General features: G+C 40.0%; 1 protein-coding gene across 5 annotated transcripts in view; it reads left to right on the top strand.

Annotated features, from left to right (window-relative positions):
* KCNIP4 (potassium voltage-gated channel interacting protein 4) overlaps positions 1–23,635 on the top strand; it is a 511,112-nt gene that overhangs the window by 291,431 nt on the left and 196,046 nt on the right. Inside the window, exon 1 of one of the 5 annotated variants that reach the window (XM_075194729.1) lies at positions 5,775–6,180. The exons of 3 other annotated variants lie outside the window; for them this stretch is intronic. In XM_075194729.1, coding sequence (XP_075050830.1) covers positions 6,069–6,180 — 112 coding nt within the window. In that variant the 5' untranslated portion in view covers positions 5,775–6,068. Of the gene's footprint in view, positions 1–5,774; positions 6,181–23,635 lie in introns of those variants that run through there. One more of the 5 variants, XM_075194725.1, reaches the window with a different exon arrangement.

Here is a 23,635-nt window from a genome sequence, read left to right as displayed (position 1 = left end):
GAAGTATTTATTGATGTACCATGTGTATGCTGATATTTATTGATGAAAGGTGTGTGTGGGAGGGTATTGATTTACTGTGTGTAAGAATATTTATTGATGTTGTGTGTAGGGGGATTTATTGAGGTGATATGTATGTATTTATGGATGTAGAGTGTGTGTGTTACTTTGTGTGTGTGTGGTTGGTGGGTTCATTGCAATAAATGTGGGGGATAATAATGTAATATGGGGTCATTAGGAGAAATAGGCCTATTTATTAAATGTAGGATCTAATGATTTAATGTTGGAGCTGGATGGGGGTGCTAGAGTGTTTACTCATTGCTTGGCTTTCCAGGTGGTAAAAATGGGCGGGAGAGAGACTGTCTGACAACTGTCCCAAATGTGGTCAATATGTTCCTCTTCATACTGCTCTGCTTCATACTGCTCTGCTCACCAATGGCGACCACAGCTTTGATGGTATGTTTGAAGGGGAAGGGGTTGGAGGATAGCCTAACACTGTGTAAAGCGGATAGCTAACGACAGGGGAAGATATGCCCCACGGGCCGGTGGGCTAACCTTGGGCTGGGTGACTGGGCCACTTGAGTCAAGTTTTGCCCACAGCACCCCCCCCCCCCCCCCCGGGCTAAAATGTGCTAGCCCTCCCCTGGCGATAGCTACTCTTCCTTGAGTGCTGGTCACTCCCATTCCGCATGCATGAGCTACTTTCAGAATATTTTCCTGTCTCCTCTCCCCTCTTACCTACCTTACATCCAGGGCCGGACTGGCCATCTGGCACTTCTGGCAAATGCCAGAAGGGCCGATGGCCAGATGGGCCGGTTGCTAGCTGGCCGGCCCCATAGCTCAGCGCACAGACTGTCATGACGGAATTCCTGCATGACAGTCTGTGCGCTGAGAAATGGGGCCGGCTGTATACTTACTTCCTGGTGGCCGCGCGTCCTCTTCTCCTCTCCTCTTCTATGAATGGATCTGGCTATGTCACATGGGACGCGCACCACGTGATAGGTGCCGTCCCATGTGATAGGAGAGACTGCACAGCGCGCCGCGGAGCGCACAAGGTAAGGAGGGAGGGGGGGTAGTTTATGTGCCAGATTATGTAAAGTATGTGGGTGCCAGATTATGTAAAGTATGTGGGTGCCAGGGTATGTAAAGTATGTGGGTGCCAGGGTATGTAAAGTATGTGGGTGCCAGATTATGTAAAGTATGTGGGTGCCAGGGTATGTAAAGTATGTGGGTGCCAGATTATGTAAAGTATGTGGGTGCCAGGGTATGTAAAGTATGTGGGTGCCAGGGTATGTAAAGTATGTGTGTGTGACAGGGTATGTAAAGTATGTGGGTGCCAGATTATGTAAAGTATGTGGGTGCCAGGGTATGTAAAGTTTGTGGGTGCCAGGGTATGTAAAGTATGTGGGTGCCAGGATATGTAAAGTATGTGGGTGCCAGGGTATGTAAAGTATGTGGGTGCCAGGGTATGTAAAGTATGTGTGTGTGACAGGGTATGATTATAGTGTGTACGTGTGTGACAGTGAAAATATAGTATGTTTTATGTGTGACAGGGTATGACTATTGTATGTGTGTGGGGGCCGGCGTATGACCATAATGTGTGTGTGTGTGGGGGCCGGTGTATGACCATAATGTGTGTGTGTGGGGGGGGTCAGTGTATGACCATAATGTGTGTGTGGGGGGGTCAGTGTATGACCATAATGTGTGTGTGTGTGTGTGTGGGCCGGCGTACGACTATAATGTGTGTGTGTGGGGGGGGGGATCGGTGTATGACTATAATGTGTGGATGGGGGGGTCTTAATATAATGTGGGAGGTAGGCTGGTTAATCTAATGGTGAATTGCAGGTAGGGGCTAATTATTGGGTGCTATTCAATTTGTGGGGGGATGGAGGGGCAATTTAATAGTGGGGCCTATCAATTTAAGATGGGGTGATTGGATTTTTAATTTAATGCTGGGGTGGTTTGGGAGCTATTAATTGAATGTGGGGCTGTGTGTGGAAAATGAGGTCTATTTATTAAATGTGATTATGAGTTATTTAATGCCTGGGGTGGTTGTAGGAAATGGATATATTTATTAAACTTAAATGCTATTTAATTTCTTGCTGGGGTTGTTTGGAGAGAGGGAAATAGTTTTATTTATTAAATGGGAATGCTATTTAATGTCAGGGCTAGTTGGAGGGAAATAGATTTATTTATCAAATGTGAATACTAGTATTTTAATGAGTGGCTGCAGTGAGGCCTAATTTTAAAACGTGGATGCTATATTGATTTAACACCAGGGCTAAATTTCATTTACTCATGTACTTTTTCTCCTAATAGGGCATCCAACATTCCAGGATCCAGACAAGCAGCAACTGATCTAAAGACACCAGCAGCCACAAGTGGTGACCATGACAAGACAGGTAGGAGAGACCAGGACAGTCTGCCAACTGTTCTGAATTTGGTGGGTGACTGTCCCGCTTAGTCAGGATTTGGTCTGACTACAAGAACAGTTGGGAGATATGTCCTGCTTCACACTGTACTGCTTGTTAAGGCAGAACTGCGTGCACCTAACAGTAGTGCACACAGTATTGCCTGTGTATTTGTCAAAAATTTGTCTAATAGCCAAATTACATTATAGGAGCCCCTATGACTTAAGTGCCGGGCCCCCGAGCCTTAATCCAGTTCTGGTCAGCAGGAGAAATTTGTGCTCCCAGTTCCGCCCAGGACACAGCCTGCAGAGCAAGCCTAGGAGCTCTAAGTCTCATGAGATTTATTAATCTCGTGAAACTAAGATCTTCCCTGCTCACTCTACAGGAATGTCAGCAGCATCAGAAGCATAGATAAGTACAGTGGGCTGGGGGTGTCATAATGTATCTGGGGAGGTGGCGTAATGTGGATGGGGAGGGTCTGATAAATGTAATGTTTTATTATAATGTATGTATCAACGCACCATTTTGACCACGCCCCCAACATAATGTAGCTACGTTCTTGGCGGCACCGCCACTGCACTGCGGCACACATTTTTTTCAACAGAGGTGGGCCTGTGTGCTTTAAATGCCAGGGCTGATTTTTAGTCCCAGTCTGGCCCTGCTTACATCCCTCTCTTGACAAGCTGAGGAAAGGGATCAATATTAAAAAATAGGTATAGTTGTTTCTTCTCCAGGGCTGGGCTCACTCCTGAGGCCACTTAGGAAGCACAATGCACACTTGGATTTGCAGCTTTGAATAGTGAGTAATCTTTACTTTATAGTTTGAGCCCTTCATCCCTTCTAGGTTCTGGCCCATAGAGATTTTCTGCAGTTTAATTAAATTATATGACTCTCTAGCTCTCAAGGTTGCAGCATGTTCTAAAGACATTCTCTGAGCTGAATAATGACACGTACTCTTCATTGTTACATAGTAACAGTAAGCGTGCACAACAGGTTAGTGGGGCAAGGTGCATACTGAATATTCATGATGCACCCAGTGCTTACAACATTAGTATGGTGGTGCAAATCTTTGGATCCATATGGGACATAGACAAGTAAGGACTCAGTGATCTCCTATTTTAAATAGAGGGGTATATAGTCATTTAAGAGCTGGCTGTAGAGGGAGGACCTGACTTGTCCTTGGTTTCCAATATATGACTGCCAAAAGTGTATCTACATTGACATGATCAGCACATTACTCTGACGTAGAGAAATAATGGACAACAATCGTGGTCACAAGTTTGTGTACGTGGTTCTAATAAAGTCAAACATTGTAAAAAGTCCAATGAGGATGCAGGAACTGATTGATAGTGTTAACACACATGTATTTGACCCTGGACCCTACAACAATGTCAGTCTTTGTATAAAGTACACACATGTGGCATCCTATACTCATGAAAACTAACTTATTACATTTTAGTACATATGTTTGGGGTTACACAGCTTGCAGAAAGAATCATAGAAAAGGGATTTTTTTTCCTAATTTTGCCTTTTTTTCCTCTATATAATTACAAATGGCATAAAGCTATATATTCCCCCTATGCACCAAAAACAAACCTGTTTTGAGAAAAACAGTATGAAATTGACTAAGAAATAAAAAAGTATATCGCCACAATGTGAAAATTAGTAATAAAAGTAATAAAGTGGGGAAATCCGTCCAGTCATTAAGCAGTTAACGTGTACCTGTTGTGTTTACCTAAATTAACTAATATGTTCTTCTTGCAGTTTCTTAAGCAATTTTTCACGTCACAGATAATACAATTTTTCTCCACACAGATAATAAAATCTTTCATGACATATACACACAAATAATAGGCAAGAAAATGTGCTGTATAAATGTTTTACAAATGAATGGTAATGTGTTTTTTTTTTTGCATAAAGAAGCGCTCATTTCGCAGAAATAGATCCGAGTTCTGATACACAGACAATTATCTCTCTTTGTATCTTATACATCTGTTTTCTCACTACTTGCCCCGATAAATCTACAGGAAACATTAATCTTTCAGAACTCTCCCAAGAAATGAGCCATAGTTCCAGGACTCACTGATGCTCAATTAGTCATGGAATTGTTCTGGTCTCTTATCAATAAATTGAGTTTACACATAGACAGTCATAGGCACGCCGAGGGGTTGAAAATGTTTTTCATTTTTTCTTTTGTGGTATTACGCACTTCCATATATCAACTTGTACTATCAAGAATCTAACTGTTCCTCGTAAGACCACCTTTCCTTTTCAATAGTAAATTATTATTTTTTATTATTATTATTATTTTTTATTATTAATCTTTATTTATAGGGCACCACATGTGGTTCACAGTGCTGTACAGAGGGAACACAACAAGTCAGTATATGGTATAACAGTACAATACAGTAAACAGATAACACTACAACTCTCAGCACAGCTACTAATGTGCCAGGGGTATAATGTAACTCATCTCTCTGGGGATCTGCGGAGCTTTGCACTCCCTGCATACTGACTTCAACAAGTGTAAAGGCTGGCACAGTGGAACAATGGTTAGCACAAACTAAATTGGTATTTCTATATGTGTCCCTATGCATAACTCCCAACTTTTAAAGTTGGGGAAGCGGGGCAATGTGCAGGCGCCAACACTTTGCGGCTACGTGGACGAGCGGGTACGTGGGTACACATTATGGTGCATGGCCGCATTGCTCTGGGCGTATTCAGTGCTTCCAAGAACTGCCCCCACCCTGTCACATCCAAAGAACCCTTTCATTGGCGTGAGCACCAGTGGCATGTGTACGGCATCTGTTCACCTCTGGTCTGCAGACCAGCAGAGTACAGGACATAACTCCCACCTTTCCCCGGACCAAGCCTTTCAGCGGGCAGCACAGAACTCTTAAATCGAGACTGTCCCACCTAACTCAGTACGTTTGGGAGGTATGGCGTATGTAAGGAAGTTAGATTGGTAGCTTTTCTGGGAAAGGCACTGACTAATGTTCTGAAACTCTACAGCTCGGTGGAATAGGTCAGCACTGTACAAATCATCATCATCATTTATTTATATAGCGCCAGCAAATTCCGTAGCGCTTTCCAATTGGATAAAAATAGTATTAAGAAAACTGAATTTATTTCTGCAAAACCTTAAGTTCAGCAAAACAAAGATGGCATAAAGAAATAAACAGATGTATTGTACGTTGTATGATTGTGTCATAGTGTGGTGTGCTAGTTTGGGGCTCAAAGGGTTAATCATGTGATTAGCTTAGAGTAATCACTGAGGCACTGGAATCACCTCTGGATATGAAGCAACCTGCTGGTGCTTAAAGTTTCCAAACATTGTTCCTGATATGAATTGGAAGCCTGGGATAGGAGTTGTGAAGCCAGGCATCTGAGTAATAGCATAAACTGCCTGTAATGATGATGCCAGGGCTGGGGGTCCACCTCAGCATCTCAAGACGACTCACTCCTAACACAATCACACACTGGGAAGCATGAAATGCGGAGCTAAAACACATTTTGATTCAGTCAGGCTGGTCTTTCCCACGGGCAGGGAAAGGCTGCTCCCTCTGCTCTCCACGAATGCAGCTCTCCCACATCCTAACCTTGCAGAGCCATCTAATCAGCTGTAAAGTTTGATACAGGAATGGTTTGTCAATTTCAAGGATGATAACAGCAGAGTGGGAGTCAGAGGGACTGCAGACAGTGGGGATCGTTATGATTATTTGTGCATCTCTAAAGCTTCTGCATTTGTTGGGGCTGATCGACTTCTCAGAAGGTAAAGTTGATGCTTATTCTTCTCTTTAAGATTTTTAATTGCTGTAAATTTTAGCTCATTCTAACTTCTCCTCAGATTCCAAACCTGTGACTATTAGTTTAGTAAGTCACAATATAGTGTAGTTTGTAATTACTATTCGCTTAGGCTCAGTTAACTATTCATAAAACAGTTGCCAGTGAACTGGATGCTGTGCCAGGATTAAATAATTGCTGGTTTTTAATTGGGACATTTGTTACATTGAACATTTCTGAGATAATTGCTCTTCTCTGTACCTTAGGGTTTAAGCAAAAGTAAAATGTATAACTACTTGGAATAATACATTATATCATATTGAGAATTTTACAAGTATAACAATCTACATAGACAAGTTTATCATGATGTACATCTATATCAGTGAGCAGATAAAATATATAATATAGTACTAGGATATTTGCTGCTGCATACTGTATATGCTACATGGGGATTGCACTGACTCTTTCAAGAGAGTGTCATTACTTTTCTAGAAATGGAAATCACTGTACCGTTTACTCTATATTTTGATATCAGCTGTCACACTGTATTAAAGATGTTTAATTGGAAAGCCGTGTTCCTTCATGATTCATATGTTTTAATTATTGGAGGTAAATATTATACTTGATTAGCAAAGTGTTTTTTTCTAGATTACAAGACAGATTGTGGTTTCTCGAGTACACACAGGTTAATAGTTACTGATTTTATGCATTTAATGTAATGTATATTGCACACATAGTTGTTTATTTACATTAAAATTATATCATAGCTTAACATGTAAATAAGAAACATATAGTCATATTTCTTACTATAGCTGATTGCATATTTTTTTTAGAAAACTTTATGAAGCAGTATATTAATAATAATAATAATAATTATTATTATAATAGAAAAGTGTTGCTAATTGATCACATAAAATTATTAAATCTTCAAAGGGTACTCTAAGCATTAAGCTATACCTTGAAAGACACGTCAGTGAACTTCACAATTGTTTTTTAAATTAACATATAATTAACCAGTAAGCTGTACCTGATATTTACATGATGTGTGTCTTCATTTATAAATCGGAAGGTTGTTTAATTAAAATAAAGGTGTTTTTTCAAACTCTCAACAAAAAACAACAACCCATTGTATGTGTGACATGTTCCCTATAATGGTAGGTGCGAGCTACACATGATAAGTGGGCAATAAAAACAGATACCCCATACGCTTTGTTACTGCATATTTAACTATGGGTGGAAACTGTCTGAATAACTTATTGTTTTCTGATATTTTTATATATATATACGCCCCTTGGGCTGTCTGGTAAAAAATGATTCCCAAACATGCAACCTCTCTCCACCTTCCTATTCCTCTCATGCTCTACCTGTTTATAGTGAGGCAGACATACATCTTCACATGGAAACAAAAAGTGGGAAAAGGAATGGAAAGGCAGAGAGAGAGATGAATACAAATGTCTTGTCTATCCCTTTCTGCTGAGACATGGAGGCCACAAGATGTCTGCTGACTGAATTGCTGCTTGTGCTTTCAGCATATTTCTCTTTTTGTGTTGTTTTTTTTTCTTTGACATGGGATATATTATTTTTAAGCATATAATTACTTTACTTAAAACTGTTCTTTAAGTGGGCAGCACGGTGGCACAGTGGTTAGCATTGCTCTCTGCTAGGGTGATAGATTTGATTCTCATCATGGTCCTATCTGTGTAGGGTTTGCATGTTCTCCCTGTGTTTGTGTTGGTTTCCTCTGAGGGCTCTGGTTTCCTCCCACACAGCCCAAAAACATACTGGGAGGTGTATTGGCTTCCTAACAAAAATGGACCCTAAAGTGTGAGTGCACGTGCGTGTGAGTGTGTATGGGGGGGAGGGGGAAGGAGGTGTACTCTGTAAGCTCCAGTGGGGAAGGGGTCGATGTAATTGCATACTTGCCAACTTTTTCTAGTTGGCGTCCAGGAGCTGCCGGGGGGAGGTGGGCGTGCGGGGGGCGGGGCTCCGAAAATGCGGCATTTTACAGCAGGGGCGGGGCCAAATGCTGCGATGCCCGGAGACTCGCAGCATTTTGGGCCTAATTCTGCCCACTTCACTAGGAAGGTGCGGGAGACTGCCATACACTCCTGGGAGTCCGGGAGACCTACACGAAATCTGGGAGTCTCCCGGACATTCCGGGAGAGTTGGCAAGTATGTGTAAATGATTACATAGAATAGTAGCTCAGTGAGCCCAAGATGGCTACTTCACCCTCTGCAACAATGTAAAGTCCTTTGAGTTGTTATTATTATTATTATTATTATTATTATTATTATTATTATGTAAATTAAGCAATAAACTGTTTGTCAGTAAACAATTTAAACCTGAAGAGTATATATTTTATTTTATTAAAGGCACCGTTAGAAGTTGTTGTTTTCTTTACCTAGAACCCATTTGCTTTTAGTAAAAGTGAAAGATGAATAGAACATAATATACAACACTGCAATACTGTATTACTTATAACCTGACCATTTCTCCAGGCCCCTGTGGGGGATGTTTTATTCATACAAAGCTCCAATACAGTACAGAAACCACCAATAGTCCCTTACTGACATGCAGTGTCAGCACATTGAGAGCTGACAACACATTGCATTACAGACAGGCCCGGTGCTCCCATTAGGCAAGGTTAGGCACTTGCCTAGGGCGCCGGGCTCTGGAGGGCGCCACAAAATGGTAAATGACTTTAAAACTGTGCGGCGACCGCTGACCATACCTGTCACTGCCGCCGCACAGCATTCAGATGCACGGGGAGGGGGGGGGGGGGGGAGGCTATTACTCACTACCGCCGCCTCTCTGCTCCGTCTCCTCCCCTCCCCTCACTAGTGTCAGTGAGTGGAGGGGAGGAGACGGAGCAGAGAGGTGGCGGTGGTGAGACAAGGTAAGGAAAGACGGGGGGAGGGCGCCGATTTTGTAAAAATGCCTAGGGCGCCATGGACCCTAGCACCGGCCCTGATTACAGAGCAGCTATAGTGATGGCCTGTAACCACCTCCTGTGTGGTGGGTGAGAGGGCAGGTTTATGCCACCTTCAGGGCCTTGCCCATAGACCTTGCCATTAGTGGAATAATTACCTGCCCACTCTCCAGCGCACCCCTGTACTTAAATATGTAATAAGTCAAGTACCTACCAACCCAAGATTCTATGTCTAGTTAACGGATGACTTAGATCTCAATCTTCATCACAAATAACAAATCCACAGCAAATATTGATTAGAAGCTCTTTATTAGACTCGTCAAACACTGGGTTGAGGACCATTAAGTGCCACCTGTCACCAGCTATTTCCAGGGACTATAGTGTTCACCCACATCTTACCCACATCATGGTTGTCATTCCAAAATTACAGAGGCACTACGCTACTACAGATGTAGCTGGTAACAGCAAAGGGAGTTATTGAACATTCCTCTTTGTGGACCGCTAATCTGGAGAATCTATTTGTGGGCTAAATCAATGTGTAGCCTAACAATTTGCTAGAAACCAGTAGCATCACTGACGTATTTACCTGACTAATATTCATGAGGCGTGACCTATATTCATATCCAGTTCCTAGTAAATGTATAGGCTACACTCTCATGGATATTATTCTGGCCCAGTGACTGGATATTTCCTGTGTGTAGGTGACAGGTTAATTTTAGCCTGAGCGTTATATACATTTAATAAAATCGTAGATTATTGTGGTAGTAGTAGTACACAATCACATTGGGATGATTTATACACTGGGACTGATTCAGCAGGGTATAATTTGATGGACATGTATCTTTTCCGCCTCACTGCTCATGTAACTAAGCACTCATACAAATCGCTGCAATCATAACAAGATACTAATTAAATTTAGGAAAAAAAACTATATGTAAGAGAACTGTAATATGTTGAAATAATCTGCTTTATCTGTTAATTTAAAACAACAAAATAATTACTTTTCAGCTGCTGAAGACATTCACAAGATATATAAATTAACAATGCAATTTTTTTTTTAATGGACCAGTAACTCTGAACCAAAACTCTGAACGTTTGTAATAACCTGTTGATTTTACTGCTCAAATCCACAGAGATGCAAATCATCATTCAACTTATTACACAAAATATCTACTGGACCTGTCCCCTCCCCCTCATTTACATACTTTTCTACCGGGACCTAAGGAAGGAAAGAGAGAAAACAAGATTAAAGTAAAATTTATAAACAAATAGACAATTTTATGCATAAATTATTATTGAATAAACAAATGTTTATACACACTAATGAATCCAATTTAAACAACTAAGTACTAAATCTTAAACACAAAATGACTTAAGTAACCAATGACATTCCCAAATATACATTTAAAAGCCCCACACTGAAGGACTTGAGAAGCTTAGCATTCTGCTTGCAGTTGCTATACAGCTGAGTGCAATATATTGTTCTATGTTATTAGCAATTTTCTGGAAAAGGTGTCTGAAAGAGCTTACTGCAGTATCCTTCCTATTACTCATAGGAAATCTTATGTAAGGGAAATTTAGAAGGACCACATTTTTTTCAGATGAATGGTATAATTAAACCCCAGTCACATGGTACGTTGCTTGCGCTTTAATGAGCATGAAAGTAGCATTTTTGGAGAAGAAGGTAAAAGCAAAAATGAATAAAGGGATGGTCCTAAAGTGGTACTAGACCTGATTTTAAAGTGAGGTTTTTATTTTTCCACTATGTGCATTTCTACCTTGGTCTGCCATCCATGGATGCACAGAGCGCTAGCATGGAGGCCTTCCCCGGACTGGTAGCAGGCGCAGAACCGTAGGTAGAAAATGTTAGTGCTTAATGTGAGACGGGAATGTGACACTCCCAAACCCTGTATTGTAGCCAAATTACTGTAAAACATTAAATACTTGATGTTTGGCCAGTTACGGCCCTGAGTAGGTGTGCACCTATGTAAGCACTATGCATATGAGTAATGTATGCTGGTATATTCTGTGGTTAGTAAATCAGCCTCTCTTGTGTACGAAAATGAATAGCAAAAACAATGTTATCTCAGATATCTTAAGATCTGATTAACCCTTGTAACTTGTACAAATATGTTTGTGAACGTTCGGTAGTATCTTATACAGTATATAGCATACATTGTAATTTAGGTTTAGCGGTCATTAATTGACAACATTTTAGTTTCAGTATTTTTATGTCACAACATGACTTTGATTGATATATCGGGTTTTATAAACAAAAAAAGAGCAGGTTGTAAAGTTATATGTATGCCTCAAGGAGGGTGCCGCACTCACGGGACTTAAATTAAGTCTATATTTTATTGTAAGTAGAAAGTTCATAACAATGGTTTAGCAATGTAAAATAAATTGGATTCTTATACAACATAGCAACATTTTAATTGCAATTTTGCAGTACATTTGTAATTGAACTTGTTTTTCACTTTTCTTCATGTTTCATCAAATCCCCCGCCCCTCTCCCCTCCCCCGTCCCTCTCCCCCTCCCCGCCACTGTCCCCCTCCCCTCTCCCTCTCCCCCTCCCCTCTCCCTCTCCCCCTCCCTGCCCCTCTCCCCCTCCCCCGTCCCTCTCCCCCTCCCCCGTCCCTCTCCCCCTCCCCTCCCACCTCTCTCCCCCTCCCCGCCCCTGTCCCCCTCCCCGTCCCTGTCCCCCTCCCCCGTCCCTCTCCCCCTCCCCGCCACTGTCCCCCTCCCCTCCCGCCTCTCTCCCTCTCCCCGACCCTCTCCCCCTCCCCGCCCCTCTCCAATTCCCAGCCACAGGTGCAGGCTCTAATAGCAACTTGAATTGTAACTGGTAAACAGGTTTTTGGATGCTGCTACTTGTCTTGAGTCTTAATGAAGAACATATATGATATATGAAAAATTATTATATTTGTATCTACCACTCAATGAAAGCAAATGAGGAGTTGACATGAGCATGTTGGTATTGGGTTCACCTGTTTCTTTTTTCTTTATTAGAAGTATGAAACAGGATATTCCCTTTAATTCTTTGTATAAAAACAAAATCACAGTGTTCTGAATTGGTATCAAAAGAGATATATTTTGGAAGGGGTAATTCCCTTTAGTCATCATCATCATCTATTTATATAGCGCCACTAATTACGCAGCGCTGTACAGAGAACTCACTCACATCAGTCCCTGTCCCATTGGAGTTTATAGTCTAAGTCCCCTAACACACACACACACACACACAGACTGAGAGAGACTAAGGGCAATTTAATAGCAGCCAATTAACCTACCAGTATGTTTTTGGAGTGTGGGAGGAAACAGGAGCACCCAGAGGAAACCCACGCAAACACGGGGAGAACAGAACCTTTCCTCCCCCACATTTGGACTAACTGTATAGTGCATTAAGTTTTAAAATATCTTTCCTTTGGACCTGAGATTGTTGGTGTTCACATGTTGCCTATACCCTACACCCAATCCTGCCTAATAAAAGGACCTTACATTTCAATAATGAAAGCTACAAAGTGCACTTTTGTTACTGTAACACCTTTACATATAAAACTTGTAAAATGATCCATCAATCGCAAATAAAATGTGTGTTCTGTAACCCATGTTGGCCTTCAGTAAATTCATTTCTCTTAAAACTATACAGTGTGGCAAGATCAATTGACCTTAAATAATACATTTGTATGGTCATGGTTAGGTATTTAACGATTATATAACTATTATATAATCTTCCATTATAAGATATTTAATTGTGTCTAGACTTTAGGGATTGAGGGACATATAGTCTGAGATTGAGAGCCTTGTATTACAAAGCTAAAGTAATCTTTGCCGGTAATGTTGCTCTAAAGATGTATGTCAATGTTGTAGAGAGCAGAAAGGAGAATAGCAATTTTATTAAAATGACACACAGACCACAGTAATCAAGTGTATTTGATTTCTATCTGCATTTCTTCGGCACTGGTGCTGATGAATAAAATTCAGAGTTGCTGGTGGTAGAACATACTTTCAATGTCAAAATTAATCTTTAGGAAAGTCTTTCCAATATCTTTCTATCTTATCTTGCACCAAGCTGAGTAAGCTGCAGTGGATTACCTTAGCTTGGTATCATACAGGAAAATTAATATGTTATCTTTTTTTATTTTAACTTTATTTTAATTTAAATATCACTGGTGTGCCAACACCATTAATAATAATAATAATAATAATAATAATAATAATGTAGAAGCCTGTGAGGTATATCTGTAGTTTTAAGGGTATATATTAGGGAATTTAGACTGTAAGCTCAATGGGGCAGGGACTGATGTGAATGAGTTCTCTGTACAGCGCTGCGGAATTAGTGGCGCTATATAAATTGATGATGATGATGATGATGATGAAGGGTACATTTGCAATGAACATAACACCACATGAAAGACAAATCAGGTTAGTATGTTTTTTATGTATTTTAACTCTACTTGAAACAAAGTTATTAAACCCAACTTTTTAGTATTGTTAATTTTATATATATATTTGCATTAAAACTATATACACAAATACATCCAACACTACTATCTACTACATTTTTCTTCTCTAGCGAGTAAGAATCTTTGGGGTGAATTCTGAGCACAGTCCCATTAGAGCCTCGCATGATGTGCGCCTACATGCATTTATGGGTATTACGGCATCTAAAACATCAGCAATGTTTTCGTACCTTAACATCATGCTAGGCTCCAACTGGACTTGACTCAGAATTGAATTGTCCCTTCTACATCTGCAAAATAGTTGTCTGGGTTAAACCATTTACACGGCAGACCATTGGTTAATAGCTTCACCCACAGGGGTTTTAGAGCATGAAACAGGACAGTATTCATCTAGAGAGTCTGTTTCGTCCTTGTTAGGACTCTTCAATGCAGGAGCAGAATTTTCTATCAGTAAATTTCCCTGTATAGAAGAGACTTATATGCATATTATCACTAGGGAGTAACTTCAAAATCTGAATAACAAGTCTCATTGTTTCATTGTATACATACTTAGAAGTGACAATACGTCTCACCTATAACAATGATATGTAAAAAAAGATTATTTATTTAAGATTACAGAGCTACAAAAGGTCAATATAATTATAGAATAAATAATATTAGTAAAATGGAGGTTGTCCTCTGGTTGTCTCAGTATGCTTTGCTATATATTCCATTAGGTAAGACATTTCAAGAACATTTATTGAGCAAATAAAGATAGACCAACATATCTGGCAAGCTCAATAGCTGTCTAACAGTGATGCCACAGTGCTGGCATGATTTCTGCCAATTAAATATTTTAATAAACCATGCATTGCGCCAAAGGCAAAAATTGTTGTTTTTACTGAAGCAATAAATGGCAGTGGGTAAGGCCTAATCCTCCCCCCTCCCACCCGCCCCCGGGGGTTTAGGACCGGGGAGTAAGTAAACAGGAGGTCGGGTGACAAGTGTGGAAGGGTCATCACCATGGCGGGTTTGGATGGTAACACATCTCATGCCAGTTAGGACTACGTCTCCTTGTCGATGCCCCTGAAACATTTCCTGAGGACCAGGCCCAATGCTACCATGTCTGGCGCCCCCCTGCATAAAATACATTTTATACATTTTTTTGTTCAGTCAATAATGCTTTTCTTCTTATAACACAAATCATATAATAAAATTGAATAAAAAGTAATACAAATAAATACATTAAACAGCAAACATGTATTGCTATATGAATGATATAAATGAAGAATATGTATTCTTTGTAACAAAATGTAAACATTTTGGCAAATTAGTTTGGTGAGAACTATAGAAAAAAAAAATGTCCCTTCCTTCATCATACTGTGCCTGATTCATTAAGGATCTTAAATGAAGAGGATCCTTATTTCAGTATCCTGGACAAAACCATGTTACAATGCAAGGGGCGCAAATGAGTGTTCTGTTTTGCACATAAGTTAAATACTGACTGTTTTTTCATGTAACACACACATATCAACTTTAAATTTCAGTGTAAAAATAAGCTATCAAGTATTTGTGTGTTACATGAAAAAACAGTCAGTATTTAACTTATGTGCAAAACAGAATACTAATTTGCACCCCTTGCATTGTAACACGGTGGCGAAGTGGTTAGCACTCCAAAAACATACTGATAGGTTAATTGGCTGCTATCAAAAATTGAACCTAGTCTCTGTGTGTGTGTGTGTGTGTGTGTGTGTTTGTGTGTTTACTTTTAACTGTTCAGCAATCTGTATCCCTTCTTCATCCTACAATGTCCCTCCTTCATCACACTGTGTCACTCCTTCATTACACTGTGTACCTTCCTCATCATACCTTTGCCCCTCCATCACACTGTGTCCTTTCTTCATCACGCTATACCCACCCTTTATCATGCTCTACCCCTCCTTCATCACACTGTGTCCCTCCTTCATCACGATATGTCACTTCATCATCACACTTTTGCCCCTCCATCACCTTGTGCCCTCTCCATCACAGTGTGTCCTTCCTTCATCATGTTATACCCCTCCTTCATCACACTTTTGCACCTTCATCACATTGTACTATACTTCAATATGCTACACTGTGCCCCCTGCTTCATCACACTTTTTCCCCTTCATCCCACCGCCCCCCCCCCCCCTTCATCCCACTTTGGCCCTTCGTCATCACGTTTTTGCCCTGCCTTTAGCACACTATATCCCTCCTTCATCACACTGTGCCCCCTCGCTCACAATGTGCCCCCTTATCACACTGTGCCCCTTCATCACACTTTTGCCTATTCGTCATCAAACTGTGTCCCTCCTTTATCACATAATGCCCCCTCCATCACCCTGTGTCCTTCCTTCATCATGTCATGCCCCCTCTTTCATTATGTTATGCCTTCCATCATCACACTTTTGCCCTTTCATCACACTGTGCCCCCTCCTTTATCACACTGTGCCCCCATCATACTGTGTCATCCTTCATCACATTGTGTCCCTTAATCATCACACTTTTGCCCCTTCATCGCACTGTACCCCTTCATCACCCTGTGACACTTCATCATCACACTTTCCCCTACTTCATCCCACTGTATCCCTCCTTCATCACACTATGCCCCTTCATCACACTGTACCCCCTCGTTCACACTGTACCCCTCTCATCACACTGCTCCCATTCCACTCTTTACTTACTTTCTATAACCTTCTTTTCTTCTATCTTATTCTCTTCAGTCTCCTGACCCCTCTCTGCATGGCTCCTCCCTGACAGTATCAGGACGTGATAACGTCACACCCAAAAGTGAGTGAGAAGAGAGCAGGGAGGAGGCCAGTGGTGAGTGCAGCCGGGAGTATTTTTTTTTACTGGGTCGGTGTACTGGACAAGTGGGGAGGACAAGCAGAGCGGATCGCCTCTCAGGCATGGCGCCCTCGTCTTGCGTACTTGGCTTACCGCGTTCCACCGGCCCTGCTAAGGACACCCACGGTATCACACAACACATTTTTAAAGTGTACCGTGATGAAATATACTGTGTACAGTCAATGAATGACAATCACACCTACTGTTGAGAATCACATCATAGCTGCAACCCGTATTCGTCCTTGGGGAATGTAAGGTGAGATGACTATTTCTGTGACAGTGTGAGAGAGATCTGACAGAAAATTATATGTTTTAAAACAATATTCTTCTGTCATCACCATTTGTCTTTAAATTGTAATGGCACTATTACAGCTACTGAGCCCTATTACCAAAACATAAAGGAAACAATTTTACTTTTGTCCATTGCACAATCATAGAGTATGTTAGTGTAGCATAGGCTTTGACAGGATGACATGTGGGATCTCAGTGCGCTAGATAAAGGCAAAGTCTACATTATAAATCTTCTGTTTATGCTATAGAAACCGTTCCTAAACATGCAGAGTCACAGTTCATCAACATCATCATCAACATTTATTTATATAGCGCAAGCAAATTCCATAGCGCTTTACAATTGGGAACAAACATTAATAAAACAATACTGGGTAATACATACAGACAGAGAGGTCAGAGGGCCCTGCTCGCAAGCTTACTTCAGTTTATGAATTTTCATTTAACTATGTTGTATAACATAATATTTAAGGTAACTTTCTCCTCCATACAATAATGTATGTTTCAGCTGCTTCTTGTGAGACCAAGGCATTATTATAAATAAGTGATAGTACATTGGAGACATTTCTAAAGTATACAGTGGCTAAAAGATGGTGTGTAAATAAAACTTTGCAATTCAAATTCTAGGACCTTCTTATCTTGTCTTGGGTACAGAATCATCTGTTTGAACTATGGCAGCATTAGAAATAAGCATCACTTTTATGTCCTGACGTTGTTATTTTTTTCTGCTGTGATTTCTCTTTTCACCTCTTTCATATTGCCAGGAAAGGAAGGTGGAAGCTGTACACAACTGATGGAAATATGATTTTTCCTGTGTCCTAAGAGACTTCATTAATGTGGGCTCATGCATTATTGCAAGATACAAGAATTAAATATATTCATAAAAGTGAAAATTTCCCTGTCCCACAATAAAAGCAAAAAAAAGTATACTAGATCAATATCAAAACTCAAAAGGAGTTTTAGCATAAAATATCATATTATCAAAGTCATACCTGCCTACTCTCCCGGAATTCCCGGGAGGTTCCCGAATTTCGGGGAGTCCTCCCGGACTCCTGGACGAGTAGGCAAAACTCCCAAAATTTGGAGACATTAACAGCAGTGAATGGAGGGGGTGGGGTTTAATCATGTCATTAAGGTCCACCCCCTCCATTCAATGGTGCGAATTTCGGCTTTTTAGAGTGGGAGCGGGGCTATGGTGATGTGAAATGTCACCACACCCTCCTCCTGCCCCATGTCACATGACTTCTCCCCCGGATCTCCCGGGGGACAAATCTTAAAAGTGGGCATGTATGATCAAAGTGTGTGTAAAGTAATTATGCTCTTTGTATGCTCTAATTTTATTTTTAACATGTCAGGAGGAAATATAATGTAAATAAGATGGGATGATGGGATGTTACATCGATTCTTACAAAAAAAAGAAAAAGTGTAAATTTCATGAGAAGGAGGACACCAATAACATTACAGTTTCTCTCTCAATTTGATGTACATGTAGTATTTTGTATGGTTTGTTTATAGAGCAAAAATAGTGTATGCAGCGTGTTACAAAATGCAAATTACAGGCCTATAAGACATATAGTGAAAAAAGAATGTAATGTGTAGTAATTCAGCTGGATGGAGAGGAAAGCTCCCCACTGATTACAATTTAAATGGTATATAGGAGCGCATACCAACATTGTGTAAAATTCAGAGTGTCATTTTGGTTCTGACTGAGTCCCTGTCTGCACTTGTTTTAAAAAATAGCGGTGGGTAACAGGGTGACATGCTGAATTTGAAGTTAAAGGTATTGGGTACATTTGTGGAACCACAAGTCCCAGCAATCCCTGCCAACCAGAGCTTCCTGGAAGTTGTGTTTCCACAAACATATTTAATGCTTTGGCCAGGAAGAGCCTCAGTGCTATTCAGCATGCGACTGGTTTGTCCTATGGGAGGAAAGGGGCTAGGAATTCCACCCTTGCTGACCAGGCTGACATAGACATTATGACATAAACTGGTGGCCTCGCTGTTACTGTGTGACCATTCCTGCCTGGCTTAGTCTGGTGCTGGTTGTCGCTTTGCATTAGCCGTATTCGGCCCAGGCGATAGCGCTGCTGCTGTTTAATTATTAATTTTTTTGCGCTTTTTATTTATTTTAAACGGCAGTGATCATCCTGAAGTTGATGATGACGACTGCTTAGACTGTATCTTTACGCGGACGCATAGTACACAGTGTATTAAAATACACACATTTGGCCAAAATTTGGTTTACATTTATATGCAGTTTGCAAAACTATTGCCATCTGTAAATGAAGCCCTTAGTGGCACCTGATTCATTAAGGAAAGTAAAGCAAAAGAATGAGTAACTTTGAACCTTGGCAAAACCATGTTGCAATGCATGAGGTGCAAAATAGTTTATTATTTTGCACATAAGGAAAATACTGGCTGTTTTTTCTTGTAGCACATACTTGATAGCTTTATTTTCAAACTGACATTTAAAGTTGATCTAGGACATACCCTACCCTATCTATAAATCTGTCCCCACATTTTAAATTTACCTCCCCCTCCAATGCAACATGGTTTTGCCAAGGTTCAAAGTTGCTTGTTTTTTTTTTTCGCTTTACTTTCCTTAATGAATCAGGCCCACAATTTTCATGTATATCACATCAGTAGTTTTTCATTTGCTTAGTAACATTTTTTTTTTTCAGATGAAAGTTTTTGTGCTGGTAAAGAAACTCATTTTGCCTACTCCAACAAACAGCTCACAACACACATATTCTTCGCTATGTTTTATCGGGGCCCAGTCCATCAGTTGTATGCAAAATAGCATTGTTTTATTATCAACCATCTCTGTAAAATAAATTCCTATATTTTCTCTCTGAGTGATAGTGTCATTATTTTATTATGTGAATTTGAAAACCAAGTCACTCTGCTCATTTATATATTACTTTATGTAAGTGAACCAACAATAGTTCTGTAGCACCTATAACAATTCTAACATGTTGATAAATGGCTTCTGCTGAGATTATTTTACAAACAAACCAATTCTTGCCTTTTTCCTTTCATTCCAATCTACTATATCTCATTGCATAGTCTTTCTTACATTAACTACTGGTACAAAAAACACACATCCAAAAGAGAGAGAGAAAAGAATTTGAGAAATAACAGGCGACGTTAATCACTTACAAGAGGTGATTGCAATTTATTGATAAAATTGTGTGATTCATGAATTTCGTAAAGCAGAAGTGAAAATAGCAACGAGTGGGTTATCACTTTCCCGGCCTTTGTATCTAAAAGACTGATCCAAAAAAATATATTATTATGGAAAATTATTTGCACAGCACTAGAGCTTGATAGCACATTTTATGGTAGTTTTACACATTCCTGAGCAAGAATAGGACATTTTGATCTGTTAGATTTTGATTGATGCTGTTTTATGAAAACTTTACCTTGGAAAGAAGACAAATAGGTAAGAACTTCTTGGTACTTTGCAAATAAGATTGAGAGTTGTAGACTCTATGGGCAAATCTCACATACTGTAATTTAGATTGTTCTTAAAACAGTGGCTTAGAGGCTTTCAGTACAAATATGGACATTGTAATACAATTTAGTCTGCAGCCATGCTAGTATATTCCTTTAAGTTAAATTAAATATTGATTCTAATAAAACTCATAAACCCCAGGAGATGCAATTTGGGTTTAGTACATTTGTTTAATTATTTAATACTTATTTAATAAGCTACAATGCAGTTAATGTAAAAGGTGAAACAATGCATCAAACATTTTACAACAATAAGCACAAGTTAAGCAATGTATCAAACAAGTAAAGAACAACAAATAGGTTTCTTTATTAACATTTATTTTTAAGCAGTATTATACTGTATTTTAATGTACAATAGGATAAAACCAATGCAAGTATAATGGTGTCAGAACAAAGACATACTTTAAGATATATAGATAGATAGATAGATAGATAGATAGATAGATAGATAGATAGATAGATAGAAACATAGAATTTGACGGCAGATAAGAACCACTTGGCCCATCTAGTCTGCCCATGTTTTAACCTATGGTAACCTAAAACCCTATTTGATCCTTAGTTCTTTGTAAGGATATCCTTATGTCTATCCCAATCATGTTTAAATTGCTGTACTGTATTAGCCTCTACCACCTCTGATCCCAGGCTATTCCACTTATCCTCAAATTTCCTCTGAACTTAACTTCTCCAGTATCAGTGCATGTCCTCTTGTTCTAATACTTCTCTTCCTTTGAAGAATGTTTCCCTCCTGTATCTTGTTAAAACCCTTAATATATTTTATTAATATTATTATTATTATCATTTATTTGTTAGGCGTCACAAGGTTTCCGCAGCGCCGCACATAGTACAAACAGTAGACTATACAGGGTGAAACCATACAGAACAATGAACAAAAAGTACCAATACTTCAGAAACTCCAGGCAGGCTATGACGGAGCAGAATAATAGGTGAGAAGACAGAAGGGAAGAGGGCCCTACTCATGCGAGCTTACATCCTAAGGGAGGGTAAACAGACCAGGTACAAGAGGAGCCAGTTGAGGCAAGGGTAGAGAAGGGAGAACGAGCTGAAGGGAGGAGATGGGGGTTAAGTAGATGGTTGGAAGGCTTTGAGGAAGAGGTGAGTTTTGAGTGCACGTTTGAAGGAGCACAGAGTAGGAGAGAGACGGATGGAACGAGGGAGGTCGTTCCAGTGAAGGGGGGCTGCACAAAAGTTTCTATCATGTCCCCCTTTTCCCTTCTCTGCTCCAAACTATACATATTAAGATTGTTACGTTTTTCCGGGTAGGTTTTGTGCTGTAGACCATGCACCATTTTAGTTGCCCTTCTTTGTACAGTCTCTAATGTATTTATATCCTTCTTGAGATATGGCCTCCAGAATTGAACACAGTATTCTAGATGAGGCCGTACCAATGACCTATACAATGGCATTATTACTTCTTTCTTCCTGCTACTGATTCCTCTCCCTATGCAACCAAGCATCTGACTTGCCTTTCTCATTGCTTTGTTACATTGCTTACCTGCCTTTAAGTCACCTGAAATAGTGACTCTTAGATCCCTTTCCTCCTGAGTAGTTTTCATTATAGTGCCATTAATACTATATTTAGCCTTTTGTTTTTTGAGATCCAAGTGCATGATTTAGCATTTTTTGGCATTAAACAGTAGTTGCCACACTCTTGACCATTCATTATGTCTACCTAGATCATCAATCATTTGTTTTACTGCGCCTGGTGTGTTTACTCTGTTGTATATCTTTGTATCATCTGCAAAAAGGCATACTTTTCCTTCAATACCATTTGCAATGTCACCAATAAAGATATTAAAAAACTGGTCCAAGTACAGATCCTTGGGGTACACCGCTGGTAACCTTTCCCTCCTGTGATTGTACCCCATTTACTGTAACGCTCTGTTTTCTATCTTGCAACCAACCTTATCCATTCAACCATCTTAGAATCCCAAGTGTTCAAAAAAAAGTCAATAAGATTTGTTTGACATGATCTTCCCCCAGTAAATCCAGTACAAAATATAAGAACCATTAGTGATAAAAATAAGTAAAGATCCTGAGAATTGCATTCCCCATATAGAGCTGGTGGTGCAGTGGTTCTGGGCAGCTGATCAGCCTTAGAAAACTGAACCATCGTCATGAGAAAAAAATCCCATCATCAAAAACTAGTGACAGACAGTAAGAAATATGTAAGTGTAGAGATGTGTCTGTATGTAACATATTTTATCTCATGTAACAAGAGTTTCTTTCCACAGATGTTTATTGCTATTGTTCTAGCCTAGTGATGGGCAAAATACGGCCCGCGGGCCAGATCCAGCCCACTTAGAGGTTCTATCCGGCCCGCCAATATTTTAAAAAATTTAATTAAAATATGCATAAAATTATTAGGGCCGACCCTGTGTGTCAGAACCTTCATTTTTATGCCTTCCCAGCTATTTCCTCCATTACACTTCATCCTCTTTCCTAAAAGGACACTTCGTATGTCAATCACTCAAACACCTGCCCGCCCCCTAATGGCTGAAAGTCATGTGAGAAGAGATGGGCTGGGCCATATACTAAGGCGGATTTCGATTGCTGCTGTGTTGTCAGTTAGTGGCTCACCAGAAAGACGGATCTGCAACAACCTACTGAAATAAGTGCTGTGTCTGTACGATCGCTGCACTTATAGAGGTAACACTGCTATATAACACCCTCCCGTCCCATTCTAAAAATTTGTATTATATATTTCGATATATGAGTTTTTTAATAAATTATATTGGCCCGCCTAAAGTTTTTTCTTTTTTATTTGGCCCGCTCCTGAAAAAGTTTGCCCATCACTGCTGTAGCCCATTCACTACTCATCTACTAAACCATAGTATCCCTAGAAAATATACAATAATATTAAGCTGAATGATCAGGATACACTCTGTTTCCTGTACCTGTGAGGTTTCTTCTGAGAACTGATTTCAAGTTCTTCAGTTATAAAATATATGCTTTGTTCTATTGTCTCAGCTTTCTCAGCTTCTCAGGTTCCATTCAATGCATGTCTTCCATGAAACAGCAAAATGTGTGTTATAGAGAGCTGAATCATGGTTATGTTATAAAAGAGATGCAATGAGATCTATGAGTTATTACACATGATACATTTTTCCCTAGTGAGTTTTCCACCTGCTACTTCCTAGATTGTGTGGGAGCGACATCCCCTGACACCTCTTTATTTCCGTAAAAACTGCACTAGCTCTTAATCTTCCTGTGATGTGTGTTATTATTCATATAGGTGTTGTTTTGTGTGTTTGTGGCCAGGCATTGTTTAGCTTGGGTGATCTTGGATCACAACATTTAAACCTCATAATGCAAAACTGGTCCTTGGACATCCTTCACTCATTTCTCTCCACTATTAAGATAAATAGGACCAGATTCCTTAAG

This window comes from Mixophyes fleayi, chromosome 1 (genome assembly GCF_038048845.1).
Source record: "Mixophyes fleayi isolate aMixFle1 chromosome 1, aMixFle1.hap1, whole genome shotgun sequence".
Taxonomy (NCBI): domain Eukaryota; kingdom Metazoa; phylum Chordata; class Amphibia; order Anura; family Limnodynastidae; genus Mixophyes; species Mixophyes fleayi.
The sequence above is the reverse complement of the archived record's forward strand: the minus strand, read 5'-3'. Positions and strand labels throughout refer to the sequence as shown.